A 13,693-nucleotide genomic window follows, 5' to 3' on the forward strand; every position below is an offset into this window, starting at 1 on the left:
AAAATCCACAGCAAAATCCTTGCCGCCTTTCTCATTTTTCAAAAAAATCGTTGCGTTACGCTAATAACCGACCGGGGACTGGAACTAGCCACATAATTGGGCAAAATTTGTGGGCCAAATTGGAGTAACGCAAAGTTGTGCGCAATTTTTTCGTTAAAGGTCCTGAAAAGGACCGGGAGACAATTTATGAGTCTCGATGCTTACGCAAGCAAGACTAAATGTGATTTGTAATGCAGCGAAGAAATAATTACATCACCGCAAACTGCATCATGTCCAGATGTGAAGTATTTTAGAGTTCTTCTTAATCAATTTCTTACGAATGATATCACTGGTCCGTGTGCACTAGCGAAAATTCTTGAAGTTATGATAGACAGTGAGATATCTTTCCCAGAAGGCGAAATTTCGAGGAAGCAGTCTCTAGTAACTCGTGCGTATATAAAGGAAAGTACTTACAGTTGAAATATACAGTCGGTATGTCAGAAAAAATGTCGATTTGCTTGAACAGGGGCCGCGAGGAATTGATGGGTAATGAGGGGCTTTCTATTGTTCGCGCCCGCAAGAAACGGGATGGTTTAGCGTATTTAAAATTCTGTGGTACAAGGCAGAATGAGTGTGGCATGGCTTGCAGAATGACATAATTATGCGGAATGTAATATATGAAGAATGACTCAAAGAAATAAATTAAACTGTAAAGTGCGTCCTTTTTTGGCGCCAATCAATTGGCAAACGGAGCCGCTGTTTTAATGTTGACATACTAGATGACAATCAAAAAGCCACGGAGGCTCATTGTCGATTAGCTTTTTCCGCACAGCTACAAAGATTCTTCTTGCCTGGTCCTTTATTAGTAGGGCTGCATGGCAGCACCGATTCTACAGCACGAAAGTCGACCATTGAAGAAAAGATGTTTTGGAAGGTCATAAATTAATTTTTTCTGCAAAAGATGTTTGCACGATTAATTTTACAGTTTCCTTTTACGTATATTTGACCCAGTTTGTATTTGCAACCGCGTTAGAAGTGTTTCTTTTTCAGACGGTAGGTTACGTGATCGTGACATAATATTCAGAGATGAAAACAGATCTTGTATTTTGTTTGCTTGGCCAAGTTTCCGGCACGCCAAGTTTACAGCTGGCGGAGAAGGGCGAGTTCGAATCCTGGCAATTGAGTGTGTGTCTTTTTTTTCCCCTCCTACCGTTTTAGCATTTTTTCACGATCAAACGCACACACTCACACAAACAAGGAAGGTGCGAAGACACGCGGAAAGGCGAAAGGCGAAAGGAGACAGAGAGCAGTTCGCCTCACTCGATTTCTGGATTACAGATTAATGTTTGACTTGGGACGTTCATTTAGTCTCAAATATGATCTGATCAGTCCCCTGTATTAATTAATAATCCCTAGAATGTAGCTAGCCCAACTTCACGATCAACAAGCGTTCTTTTCCCTCTAGCCTTTTGACATTTGACTTTATTATAAATTAATGGTGGGCAGAAAGAGTATTACTTAAAAGTAATACATAGACGCGAATGCAGTAAAGCTTGTCGCTACTTTCTGCTCTGCCTTGTTGTTTTAAGCCAGCAGTAATAAATGGACCAGCAACAACGTTGCTCAAATTGGCGCCAACAAAAAGGCGCGGCAAAGACGCGCACGTGTTTTTCAGTGTAATTTATTTCTTTGCGCCATTTTCCATATTTTACATTCCGCATAATAATGTCATTCCGCAAACCGTGCCACGTGCCATTCCGCAAACTCATGCCTCCTTTTACTCTCATCGTAAAAGAAAGTGTTTTGTGGCCTTCTAGATAAAAAAAACTGGTTCTTTTAGACTATAAAAACATCGATTTAAGAAAATCGAAAATTTTGCAGTTTTCTAAAGGGGTTAGTCCATGCTTTTTGGCCAAAAATTGGAAGTTTTCTCCTTTTCTGTTTTTCAGAAAAACAGGCCATAAGAAAGTGTTTTGAAGCCTTGTAGATAGAAAAATTTTGGTCAAAAATTAAAATTTTCTTTCTCTCTTGTTTTTTAGCAAAAGAGGCCAAAAGAAAGTGTTTTGTGGCCTTGTAGATAGAAAACAAGCTATGTTAGACTATATCAACATCGATTTAAAAAAGCCGAAGATTTTGCATTTTTCCAAAAGGGTTAGTCCATGGTTTTTGGTCGAAAAATTGGAAATTTTGTCCTTTTTTCTTTTTCAGCAAAATAGGCCAAAAGAAAGCGTTTTCTGACCTTGTAGATAGAAAACAAGCTATATTAGACTATGTCAACATCGATTTAAAAAAGTCGAAAATTTTTATTTTTCCAAAAGCGTTAGTCTATGGTTTTTGGTCGAAAATTGGAAATTTTGTCCTTTTTTTTCAGCAAAATAGGCCAAAAGAAAGTGTTTTCTGACCTTGTAGATAGAAAACTAGCTATTTTAGACTACAAAAACATCGATTTGAAAAAGTAAAAAATTTTGCAATTTTCCAAAGGGGCTAGTCTATGGTTTTTGGTCAAAAACTGGACATTTTGTCCCTTCTTGTTTTTCAGCAGAATAGGCCAAAAAAAAGTTTTTTGAGGTCTTGTAGGTAGAAAACTAGCTATTTTAAACTATAAAAATATCGACGTAAAAAAGTCGAAAATTTTGTATTTTTCCAAAGGGGTTAGTCCTTGGTTCTTGGTCAAAAATTGGAAATTTTATGCTTTTTTCTTTTTCTGCAAAAAAGGGTAAAAACTTTGTGTTTTGTAGCCTTGTAGATAGAAGAGAAGCTATTTTAGATTACAAAAACATCGATTTGAAAAAGTGGAAAATTTTGCATCTTTTTAGGGGGTTAGTGAATGGTTCTTGGTCAAAATTTGGAAGTTTTGTCCCTGCTTGTTTTCCTGCAAAATAGGCCAAAACAAAATGTTTTTTGCCTTCCAGAAAACAGGCTAGCCATTTTACAATACAAAAACATCGATTTAAAAAAGTGGAAAATTTTGCATTTTTTCACAGGGGTTAGTCTATGGTTTTTTTTGCTAAAACATTGGAAACCTTGCCTTTTTTCTTTTTTAGCACAATAGGCCGAAAGAAAGTTTCTTCTGACCTTGTAGATAGAAAACTAGTCATTTTATACTATGAAAACATCGATTTAAAACAAGTCCAAAATTTTGCATTTTTTCAAGGTGGTTATACCATGGTTTTTGGTCAAAAATTGGAAATTTTGTCCTTTATTCTTTTTTAGCAAAACATAACAACTTGTTTTGTGACCTTGTAGAAAGAAAATTAGCTACTTTAGACTTTAAAAACATCCATTTAAAGAAGTCGAAAATTTTTCATTCTTTCAAAGGGGTTAGTCTATGGTTTTTGGTCAAAAATTACTTATTTTATTCTTTTTTATTTTTCAGCAAAATAGGCCAAAAGAAAGTGTTTTTTGACCTTGCAGGTAGAAAACTAGCCATCTTAGACTATAAAAACGTGGATTTAAAAAAGTCGGAAATTTTGCATTTTTCTAAAGGGGTTAGTCCATGGTTGTTGGTCAAAAATAGGAAATTTACTCTTCTTTGTTTTGAAGCAAAATAGGTCGAAACAAAGTATTTTGTCTCGTTCTACAAGAAAAGTAACATGTTTTGACTATGTAAACGTGAATTTAAAAAGTCGAAATAGTTGCATTCTGTACACTTGAGCTAATAAAAATAGTATCCACGTTGGAGACGTAGGCGCGCTATCACTAACTACATCTTTATTTATTAAAGCGTGATTTATGTACTGTTAACTAGCTATAGCTAATCGTGGCGTACATGTATATAAGGATATACGGAAAATCAAAAATTAATTAGTTAATTAATTAATTACAAAAATTAACGCTCTTTTTTCTGAAGGAATTCTAGCTGCCAACATTCTTGATTTGGTAGAAGCTATAATAGTTTGAACAATTTTGAGGTTTCGGTTTCCTTTATATATCTTTCGAAACCTATCAACAAAACCATTACGTGACCTAGTTTACGGCCGAAGACGGAAAAGACTTTTCCTCACGCCAATTTTTGTTCTGGGGTTGAGGGAGGGTGTGGAGGGAGATAAGGCTCGTCTACACGAGGGCTACAGAGAGATCTACACGTCCCTCTATAATAAATTTAATTTCAAAATAATTTTAACCAATGCTTCAGAAAGAAATTTAATTGAAAGGGGACTGCCAGAGTCCCGTCGGCTGTCCTTCACTTTTGGTCTTTTTTTACTTCTTTTTGTCTTTCCTGCATTCTAAAACCTTGGGCAGCCACAGTCGAATCTTCTATCTTCATGTCCGGCTTGCAACAAAAATCAATCGTTTGGATATGAAGACAACGCCCCCTCTATTGGATCTACAGTTATAAATCCCAATGTTTTTCTTCTCTCGCTGGAATTGTTGGCTTGACTGGTTCAGACGAATTGTTATCTTGCATGAACGAGTAATAGTCTGCTGGCATTTCCGTCGAGGCACTCAGGCAGTCTAGAAAATAATCAAGATATACGCCAATTTGGATGAGATTAATATGTGTGCGGGAAAATTGGGAGTTAGACTTGAAGCAGTCTGGATAGATCTGGAGAGAGCGACCGACTAACCAAAGAGGGAACCAGAAAGAGGCTATTTCCGTACAGCCGTCTCCCCTCACAAGAAGCAAGGAAAGAAGGCTGTTTTCGCAGGCTATTTCCACCTCTAACCTAGTTTTCTCTTGGCTAGCCATGTTATTTTCGTCCGCGTCCTCACTTACTTGACGGATCGACCATCCTGAAGGACATCCTCTTCCCCTAGCTTCCCCTGCCCCTGTGGCGCTGGCCAAAAGAATCGCAGCTCTGATGATGGGAATGACTGAGTGATGGCTTGCAGCCATCCAAGAATTTCCCCCCTTTTTTATAATTACCTTGTTCATTTTCGTCCAAAACTCGTTCAACGCATAGCCAGTCCAGGAGATTCTCCTTTTGATCGCCAAAATACCACTGTGTTATGTCCTCTTCATGTATCTCAAGCATGTGAACACACTAAATTAAAAAAAACATTATGCAGATGAATACAGGCGAACCACTACCCTCGGAAAGGGAAGAAGTGGCCTCTTGATAGAAATCCCTGGGGTTGATAATGGAAAGCCTAAAAAGCGGCAAGATCAAAAGCCGTTGTCATTCTCTTCTTGAGGTTCTGTTTTAGTGACTTAGTGAGAATTTTGTCCTTCGGAACTCCCGAGGGGTACTGACCGAAGTTTTATACGAAGAGGCTCCGCCCCGAGGTCCAACCCCATACCCTTGTATATACCAGTTTTGACAGAAAAGACACCCCTTCCGTATACCTTCTCAGGGGCGGACCTAGGAGAGGGTGCAGGGGGTGCGCACCCCCCCCCCCCCCCCCACCCTGAGATGACCTGGTTTTCTAATACAACTGGTATTCTGCAAAAAAAAACTATGTGGTTTATTGGTGTTGAAGTAGAGCAAGAGACGAGTGCACCCCCTCCTAAAATAAATCCTGGATCCGCCCCTGCTTCTACTGACAAATGGGGCCCCTTTCATAAAACTAGTTTAGAACACTCCATCCTTTTACATTTAAACTGCTGTAAACACGTTAAATGCTCTGTTTTCTTAAATCATAATAAATTACTAAACCAGAAAGTTTTCATGTCTCTTTCAACGATGCGTTTATGGCAAAATCGATCATCTCGTTGTAGCCTGCCAACAGGTATTGAAGAAGAGAGTGGTAAGGTGGAGTCCCTCTTTTCCTTTCTCTTCATTGTGTTCTTGTCTTTTATAGCTATCTGCTATCTTTGTGCTATACCATACAAGAAAACTTGATCACAGGCAGGAGGGGGGGGGGTGTTCAGTGCATACAAAGTTCCATCACATGACGCACTTACAAGAAGGTCTGTTACAATTCGAGCCAGTTCAAACAGTGTTTTGTTTTCACTAAGCGGCATACAAAGTTCCATCACATGACACACTTACAAGAAGGTCTGTTACAATTCGAGCCAATTCAAACAGTGCTTTGTTTTCACTAAGCGAAGTGTCTCATATACTCTGAGTTGAGTGGTATATAATACAGTAAACATTGGGTACTAGAAAATGTCGTATTTAAACTCGGAACAAAACTCATCGTCAAATTTTTCTTTGTCAGCGACTGCCATGCGTCGAATGCTCCAGTTTTCACAGATCTCGAATAATACACCTCGTTTGCTCCCCCTTCAACATTTTGCATAAGCACTGCTTTCAATTTCGCTTACGACGAATGTTATACCCAGGAGAAATCACATTGTTGGGGGGGGGGGGGGGGGGGAGTTGCAAACAACTTGGATTTTGGGATCGGGAGATGTGCAAATGACGAATAGGAGGCAACATGAGTCAAGAGTCACTTGAGGGATTTAAAAAACAACGAAAATAAGACTTATTCTTGCTGACTACTGCCTCAGCAAGATGTTCGTCTTAGAGAGGTGTCCGTTAAGATAGAGTAGATTTTGAAATCTGTTCACCCAACCTCGTCCCCAGGTCTAGCTTGCTGCTCACCTTAAATTTGAGTCTTCCAATCTCATAAGTGTAGTCCTCGATGACGTCATCTGGCAATTCATAATTAAGTTTTACTTTGGATCTCTTTGTTAAATCATCCATTACTTCGCGAAGCTGACTCTTAGCTGAAATCATAATAAAATATTAGTAAAAAATATCACTCGCCTTCGAGTAATCTCTCACTCGATTCAGCGCGGAAAAAACAGCCTATTTCTTGCTATTTATACAAGGATACCCATTGATAATATTGATAAAATGTGTTCTTCAAGATGGGAGTACGTTATCTCGAGATCAATAAAATTTACTGCAACTCTGGGAAAGAAAATTATTCGTTATACCGTGGTGTGTTCTTAACTGGTGGGCTCGTTATATACAGTCTCCTTTTTTACCACTTATAACAGTTACTGAGATCCCGATGCAATATGGGAATGTTCAGTACCAGGCTGCTAAGGAAGCATGCAAATGAATTGGACAAAACACCGATCTCACAGCAGTCAAAATTCTGTCACAACGTAAAATTTTCAGTTATTTACTGCTGACTTCAGGTCATACCTCCTTTAATATAAGGAAATTCTGGCCCAGCCCTTGCGCTGTAAAGTTTCATTCTGTCGCACAAATCGTCAAGTACATCCATCAGTCGCAGTTCCCTAAAAAAATAATCGGGGAACATCAACGAAACATCATTAGACAGCTGTATCGACTTGGAAAGGTAGGATAGGCAGCAGTCGGAGCACTGGAATTACAATCCGGAGCTCCCAAGTTCATGTCCCGCCCTGACCGCTGGCTGGATTTGTTCTGGCCCAAGCTTGTAACATAGCCAACTAATTGCTACTAGATTCAGCGAGTCTGGAAGATGGGGAGCATTGCTGTGTATTATTTAAATCATTCCTTTCCCTTATTTATTTGCTGTAGGACTAAGGAAAGGCTATTTAAAATTTTTTAGTACGGTTAACACATTTTTCTGTGGTCATATTTTGAGGCCATAATGAACGGTAATTTTAAGAATCACAGCTTTTGTGTCTTGTCTTTAGACGAAAATATAGGCTTTTGATATAAAAGCGCTCTTTAATGCAGCCACGGTGTTTCAAGTGCAGATTGCAGTATATGAAACAATTTTTTTAACTACACTGTAAATTAAAGAAGTCATAACTTCAGTGTAACTTACGATTTTTCGTAATGAATATTCTTCTCGTGGTCCTCTAGGTCTTCAAGTATGTACCCTCGAGGTATGTCTTCACGGTGGTCTGTTTTCTTCATACGTTCAAGAAATTCTGTCACCATAAGGCGACAAACTGTAAAGGAACAATCATATAGGAACCATTTCTTTTTTCAGTTGTAGCCACGCTAAAAGTTTTTTTATACGTTTACAGATTGGCGAAGTATTGAAACATATTACTAGTATGACAAAAGCGATAGAAAATTAAAGTTTAGAACAGTGTGGAGAAAAAGCACATTGATCGGTATTTAATTGCACACTCCAGAGGCTATTTGCAGACTGTACAACTCAGCTGTTGTGTAAAGCATCCTTAAAACTGCTTAAAATAGCGGCAGCAAGAAAATGTTGCTATAAAAGATACATTATTCAAAGTTCAAACTGAAACTTTTTTTCTCAACCCTAGCGTTCTGTGAAAAGTGCTGACTCGTAAAGCGTACTAATTCTGGGCAAATAATTTTGTTTCAAACTTGTCCGTTTTATTTAATACGAATAAATTGGAAACAAGTATGCTTACCTTGGCATTTCGTCGGCCTAGACCCGGCTCCCTCGTGAAACTTCATTATGTATGGATTCGTTTTCTTCGTTTTCGGGTCAGTACCGACAGTTATTGTTTCCACACAAGTTACGATAGGTAAAATAACTAACTGGTACAGACTGAGAAAAGTTAATAACATCCACATTGACTTCATAGTAATACGCGGAATGTCGAAGGAGGTAAGTTAAAATATGAATAGTGTTAAGGCAATTTTTCTCCAGAGTTATAACTTTAAGTTATTCCAAGCGTATTTTTCCCCAGCGATGATAACATTTGTTACTCCTCAATTGGCTGTTTTAGTTGAGGTTCTAAGAATAAAACAACAGCTAAACAAATAATAGACTATGATCTTCTGAATACATTTGTTAAAGTATTAATTAAACTGGAGATAATAAAAATTCGCATCAAAAAAGCATATGATGTAAAAGAAAAAATAAAAATTATAATAACTGCCTTTTCTTCGATCAATTTGACGTTTGGAATGAAAAAAGAGTTTGGCCAATTTTAAGGAAACTTTCACAGTTGACCTTTAAGTCAGTAAATATTTAGAAAAGGCACCTGTGAAATCGATTCCTTGGGCTTAGCTTGTTTAAACTCGCATACACCTTACATTATACACCTTCAAAAACATCCCTATTGAAGGATTCATCTGTTTTCAGACACCCGCAAAACTTGAGATTGGCAGAAACGATTACCGCGAAAGCTTTTTTATTTTGTGTGGTCAGTATTCCAGTGTGAGATCCCCTAGGTATACATTGAAGTTGAAAAAGGCAGTGGTTAAAGCGTGGAATTTTCAGCGAAGTATGCAGCATTTTATTCTTCTTTTCCTTTAGTTTTGAACCATATCTAAGAAACAATGAACCTGTTAAGAAATTTTTAAACAAGAAAAATTAACCGCAGCACGTTATACTCATCGAACTCGACTTAACTTTGTCCGATATTTCTAGGTCTTTGACGTTCAGATATTTCCTGTGAGAGTCGAGTCAGAATTTTTTGTTTATTCAGCTTCGATTCAAACCGCGGAGTTGAAACAATTCCTTCTGTGCGATAGTTAAGAGAAACATATGTTTTTTTTTAATAATTCTGCGGTTGATATTTTCAAATTATCGGCAAATTATTTTGTAAATTATGTCCATAATGAGTAAGAGTCCAGGGCCTAAAATTTGCTTTTAATATACAGGGTAATATACTGTAATCAGAAGTTTGTAATTGCCCCTGTTTACCATGAACAGATACTGCATAAATTACAAATTAATTATCATGATTAACTATGCTATGTAACACAATGATACTCTGCCACGAAAGACCTGACTGATCACATCTTCATTATTATTTTTAAAAGTGGATTGATGGTTTGACGCGCAAACTTTATATCACTGATAACTGTGGACCAGTTATCTCCTGCGGTATACATGTTTCAACTTTAAAATACCCGAGACATACAGAGCAAGTTCACGGATCGAGGATTTAAAGAGACTCACTGAACCAGCAATGCACAGGTTGATATATGGCATCGCTTTCTTCATAGTTTTACTTGTAAATGATGTAATTTGCTCAGAACTGATGGTCGATGATGAATTTGTGGTAATTGATGGCATAAGGGTGAAGAAAGACTCAATAAGAAACGAAACTAGTGATGGAAATAGAAAGTATGGCAAAAGGGATAAAAAAGCAGACCAAACTGAAAGTGAAGACGAAGATGATGATGATGAGGACGACGATGAGGAAGAAATCGACATCAGTCAGGAGGAAGATTTAGAATCCACGAAACATCTTCCGACAAAATGTCACGGTAAGAAAATGCCCTTGAAATGTTTCTTTTACGTCAGTTTAATTAATAAATTTAATTCTAGTTTCAGTTCGACTTACGTGAAGCAATAATTTTCTAAGTACACTTATTACAGCATTTAGAGAAATAAAAGAAAATCAGTGGCATATTCCAATACTTTGCATAATTCAATCAGTTATATAAATGTTGTAAATGGAATTCCTGATCATATCAAAATTATAATATGACTTTGAATGAATGAATGCATGGACTACTTCCCGAACCATTCAATTCTTACAATTAGGATTTTTTTGTTTTACATGGTGTTCTTTGCCAGTCTGTTAGTGTAACAGAGTTTGGTTGGTGTATATTACTTGGTCAATTAGCATTACCTGCTTCGGAATATCATGATTCACGTGACTTGGCAAAAGCTTCCAGTCGCCTCTGTGAAGAAAAATTATTCTCATCCCACCCCCGGTAACCTCCTTTCCTTTCCCTACCGCATTGTCTACCGCGTTTATGGTGTTGTGTAGTCCTCCACCTCTGCTGGCTTTAATAAAGTTGCTGCTGTTGTTGTTGTTTTAATATGGGATTCAATCCGAGTACAACTTTATTACAGCGGCTATTGACAATTGCTATAGCCACTGATTCCACCTTGTTTAATAAATTGTTATCTATAAGGGGCCCCGTAGAAAAGCGGCCTAGTTCCCCGGGTGGTTGCTCATCCATCAGCCGAAGGGAAAACATAAACTGAAGAAACCGGTTGATATCGTTGCTCTATGACTAATACATATGATAAACTCTTCTGCACATAATACGATATAACATCCGGCATATTTCATAGTTTGCAGGCTTTTGGCGGTGGAAGTCGAAAATAAGCTCACAACAATTGGTAAGGTCAGAAAAACTCAAGAAAACGACGGACGCCCAATTTATTACAAAGAGTAGGTGATGCTTGATTGTTGAAATGTTATTATTCCACTCTGTCTACCTTACTCTCTAACATTACCCTAGTTCACGAAAGCCCAAAACAATGCCTGTGGTTTGCTGGCTATAGTGAAGAATTCATCTGGTCAGAGACCTCTCCCTACCACGACGTTTTGTCATAGTCAGCAAGAAAGGTGACAGAAAAAAAAATGGACTTTAAGGAGCAAATGACTTGCAGCCAAATGTTGTTTGCCTACAAAATCAGAACTTATCAGTTATCTACTGTTACTGCTCTGCACTGTTCAGTTCATGATGGTCTCCTGCAAGGTTAAATTGTTCTAAGAAGTACTAACTTTCCCAGGGAGGGGAGGAGGGCTGTTTCAGAGAGAAAAAGTCAAGAGTTATACAGCTTGTTTCCTTTGCAAAACAGAGTGTCGTGGTTTGTTGAGAATGCAAGGGAAGAGGGCGTGTTCAGTGGGTTTGTTGAACTAGTTTTTCCTCAGTTGAGCTAAGACTGACGTATATTTTTTTAAAGAAAATTAGGAAAAAAATGCCCTTTGTTTAAACTCCCATTTACCAACTCTAACACGGCGTTTCTTGCTTTATCATATTCGTCTTTGGCAGAAAAATAGTTATCCTGAAAGTAACTGAAGACTTCTGTGATTCTATGAAAAAATACAACATCAGGGCTAAGCATCCATTCAGATACAAACGAGGAGGTAGGATTAAATTTATTTGTTCCCGCTCCACCGTCTCTGGTACTACTTGAAGTAACTTTTTCCATCAGCAATTTGACCGAAAGGACGAAAATAGATAGAGTTTGAATTCCCTCCCTGTCTCGTGCCTAGGCCCTTTTTGGGTTCTTCGGAGGCAGTCGTGGCGCAAGGGTTCATGGGTATTTTCGATGTGCGGCGGAAACCATCTAAAACATAACTGTTGCCAAAAATTCTTAAAAAAGCATGGGTACGAGACAGTAACTAGAGACCTTTAGATTCAAGGACGAGAACGACTACGAGTACGAGATTTGACTTACAGTTTTTTTTGCGTATTCTTAAAATATAGACTCCCCGGAAAGCTTCACTTTACCATTTTTCACTAGAAAAGTTAGCACTGTTACCTTTAGTGTGCTTTCCCCATCGCAAAATGATAAAACTTCCTACATTTGATAACTCGTTTTGCCCACTTCGACATTATCGCCAAAATTCGTAGTAGAGTGACGACGGCTACCACGTTTTCCCGCCAAAATGACGCTGGTTCACACGCGAGCACTACTTAGTATTGAGAAAATCTCGTACTCGACGTCGTACTCGTCTTAGAATCTAAAGGTCTCTATTCTCTCATCCTCGAGAGACCTCAGAGCGACGGGAAATCAGGCTGAGAGAGATTATTTGAAGCACATTGACTGAAAATGACCCTTGCATCCGACTGTAGATCCTTGAAGGTCATTTTCGTTCATTTTAGGACCATTAGGTCATTAATTTTAGATCCTCTAAATCAGTCAAGGACGGCTTAACCCTCTATAGCCTACGAACAGAGCCGTCTCTCCTCCCTCCTCACCGCTAAGGACGTTTTATCTCTCCCGCTAGACGTCTAATATGCTCTCTAGCATAAATACGGCGGTACTCGGTTGAAAGCTAATAGGGTGCTGTATTTTTGTTATGCTAGCAAAAAGCTATTACCGCGAACACATCGAAGAAGTAACCAAGGAATCGAAAATCCAGAAATGGATGTTTGCGACACCCGAAGAAGATATAGATGATCCCACTGGCGAAATAAGACGGCTCAAAAAACAGGTACAGAGAATTATACGAGGGGTTAGTGGGAGATGTAAGTTATACCTTGGAGTAAAAAGCAAGTTTAAGACGTCCGTCTGTAAAGGAATATTTTGCATTGCTAAATAACAACTACATCACGTGTAAACGTATATACGCGGTGGGGGAGTTGTCTTTCATGATACAGGCAAGGGTTAAGATCACGATAAGTCAGAATTAGTCGAATTAGATAAGGATTAACCTTACTTCGGGTAAGAATAACGAACTATTACCTTAGGCAAGGTTAGGAAAAGATTAGGTAAGAAGTACGACCTGTTAATCTGCTAAATTCAAAAAGGATTTTAATCATGTTCTCATTTCTTACTAGTGTCATGACATGTTAGTGGAAACACAAGAATTGCTCATCCATTGGTTTATGAAAGCGCAATCACGTGATCTGACTAAGTGGCTCTGTGCTAAAAGAGTGTTGCGTGACGACAATCAAGGTTAGTTACACTAATTCCACATCCATGCCCCGAAGAGCGTGCGATACTGCCCAGAAAGGATTAGGCCTTCAAATTTTTTCTGTAGTTTGTTAAGGCCTCCAGTGCTTTAGCTTGGCTATCAAAGTCATTTTTCAAGAAACATTTTTTCTGATTTACGGAGAAAACATTCAAAGATCTAATGAAAAATAGTAACGTGGTGAAAGTGAAAGCCAGGATACGAAGCTGCATGTGAGAGCAGAAACAATTGAAATTAAAATGGAGTGAGTTGATTAACGAAATGCCTTTTTTTCCCCATTTAGATTGCCTTCAAGTCGAGATGCCAAAATCCAACAGGGTTCGGGCATTGAGACCAAAGAAGCCAAAGACTGAAGCAAAAAGTGTTTCTCATGAGGAGCTGTAATTTTGATACAACTTAGAAAAATAAACGGAAATATATAAAATAATTTTAAAAAAGTGATAAAAACCATGCATAAAAATATATAAACAAGGAAATGTAGAAAGAGAACAGATACATACAGTTCGT

General features: G+C 38.2%; 2 protein-coding genes across 2 annotated transcripts; one reads left to right on the plus strand and one right to left on the minus strand.

Annotated features, from left to right (window-relative positions):
• Positions 1 to 4,076: 4,076 nt before the first annotated feature.
• LOC140929289 (protein canopy 4-like) lies at positions 4,077 to 8,404 on the minus strand. The gene is made up of 6 exons (XM_073379093.1): positions 8,198 to 8,404; positions 7,633 to 7,759; positions 7,020 to 7,114; positions 6,468 to 6,592; positions 4,847 to 4,964; positions 4,077 to 4,434 (listed from the first exon to the last, which is right to left on the minus strand). Exons 1-6 carry the CDS (start codon positions 8,370 to 8,372, stop codon positions 4,313 to 4,315), a joined length of 762 nt encoding a protein of 253 aa, XP_073235194.1. The 5' UTR covers positions 8,373 to 8,404; the 3' UTR covers positions 4,077 to 4,312.
• Positions 8,405 to 9,665: 1,261 nt separating this feature from the next.
• LOC140929290 (protein canopy 4-like) lies at positions 9,666 to 13,603 on the plus strand. Its single transcript, XM_073379094.1, has 6 exons — positions 9,666 to 10,010; positions 10,831 to 10,930; positions 11,538 to 11,632; positions 12,579 to 12,706; positions 13,053 to 13,170; positions 13,470 to 13,603. Exons 1-6 carry the CDS (start codon positions 9,710 to 9,712, stop codon positions 13,568 to 13,570), a joined length of 843 nt encoding a protein of 280 aa, XP_073235195.1. The 5' UTR covers positions 9,666 to 9,709; the 3' UTR covers positions 13,571 to 13,603.
• The last annotated feature ends 90 nt before the right edge of the window (positions 13,604 to 13,693 follow it).

The sequence above is a fragment of the Porites lutea genome, chromosome 3, assembly GCF_958299795.1.
Source record: "Porites lutea chromosome 3, jaPorLute2.1, whole genome shotgun sequence".
Classification (NCBI taxonomy): domain Eukaryota; kingdom Metazoa; phylum Cnidaria; class Anthozoa; order Scleractinia; family Poritidae; genus Porites; species Porites lutea.

Excerpts from the sequence above, each read along its gene's own strand:
- LOC140929289 (XM_073379093.1), bottom strand. The coding sequence starts at position 8,372 with ATGAAGTCAATGTGGATGTTATTAACTTTTCTCAGTCTGTACCAGTTA. Across the intron at positions 7,760-8,197 it reads TAGGCCGACGAAATGCCAAG|TTTGTCGCCTTATGGTGACA; the intron begins GTAAGCATACTT and ends GTTCCTTTACAG. Across the intron at positions 4,435-4,846 it reads TTTGGACGAAAATGAACAAG|ACTGCCTGAGTGCCTCGACG; the intron begins GTAATTATAAAA and ends ATTATTTTCTAG.
- LOC140929290 (XM_073379094.1), top strand. The coding sequence starts at position 9,710 with ATGCACAGGTTGATATATGGCATCGCTTTCTTCATAGTTTTACTTGTA. Across the intron at positions 10,931-11,537 it reads CGCCCAATTTATTACAAAGA|AAAAATAGTTATCCTGAAAG; the intron begins GTAGGTGATGCT and ends CGTCTTTGGCAG. Across the intron at positions 12,707-13,052 it reads TAAGACGGCTCAAAAAACAG|TGTCATGACATGTTAGTGGA; the intron begins GTACAGAGAATT and ends ATTTCTTACTAG.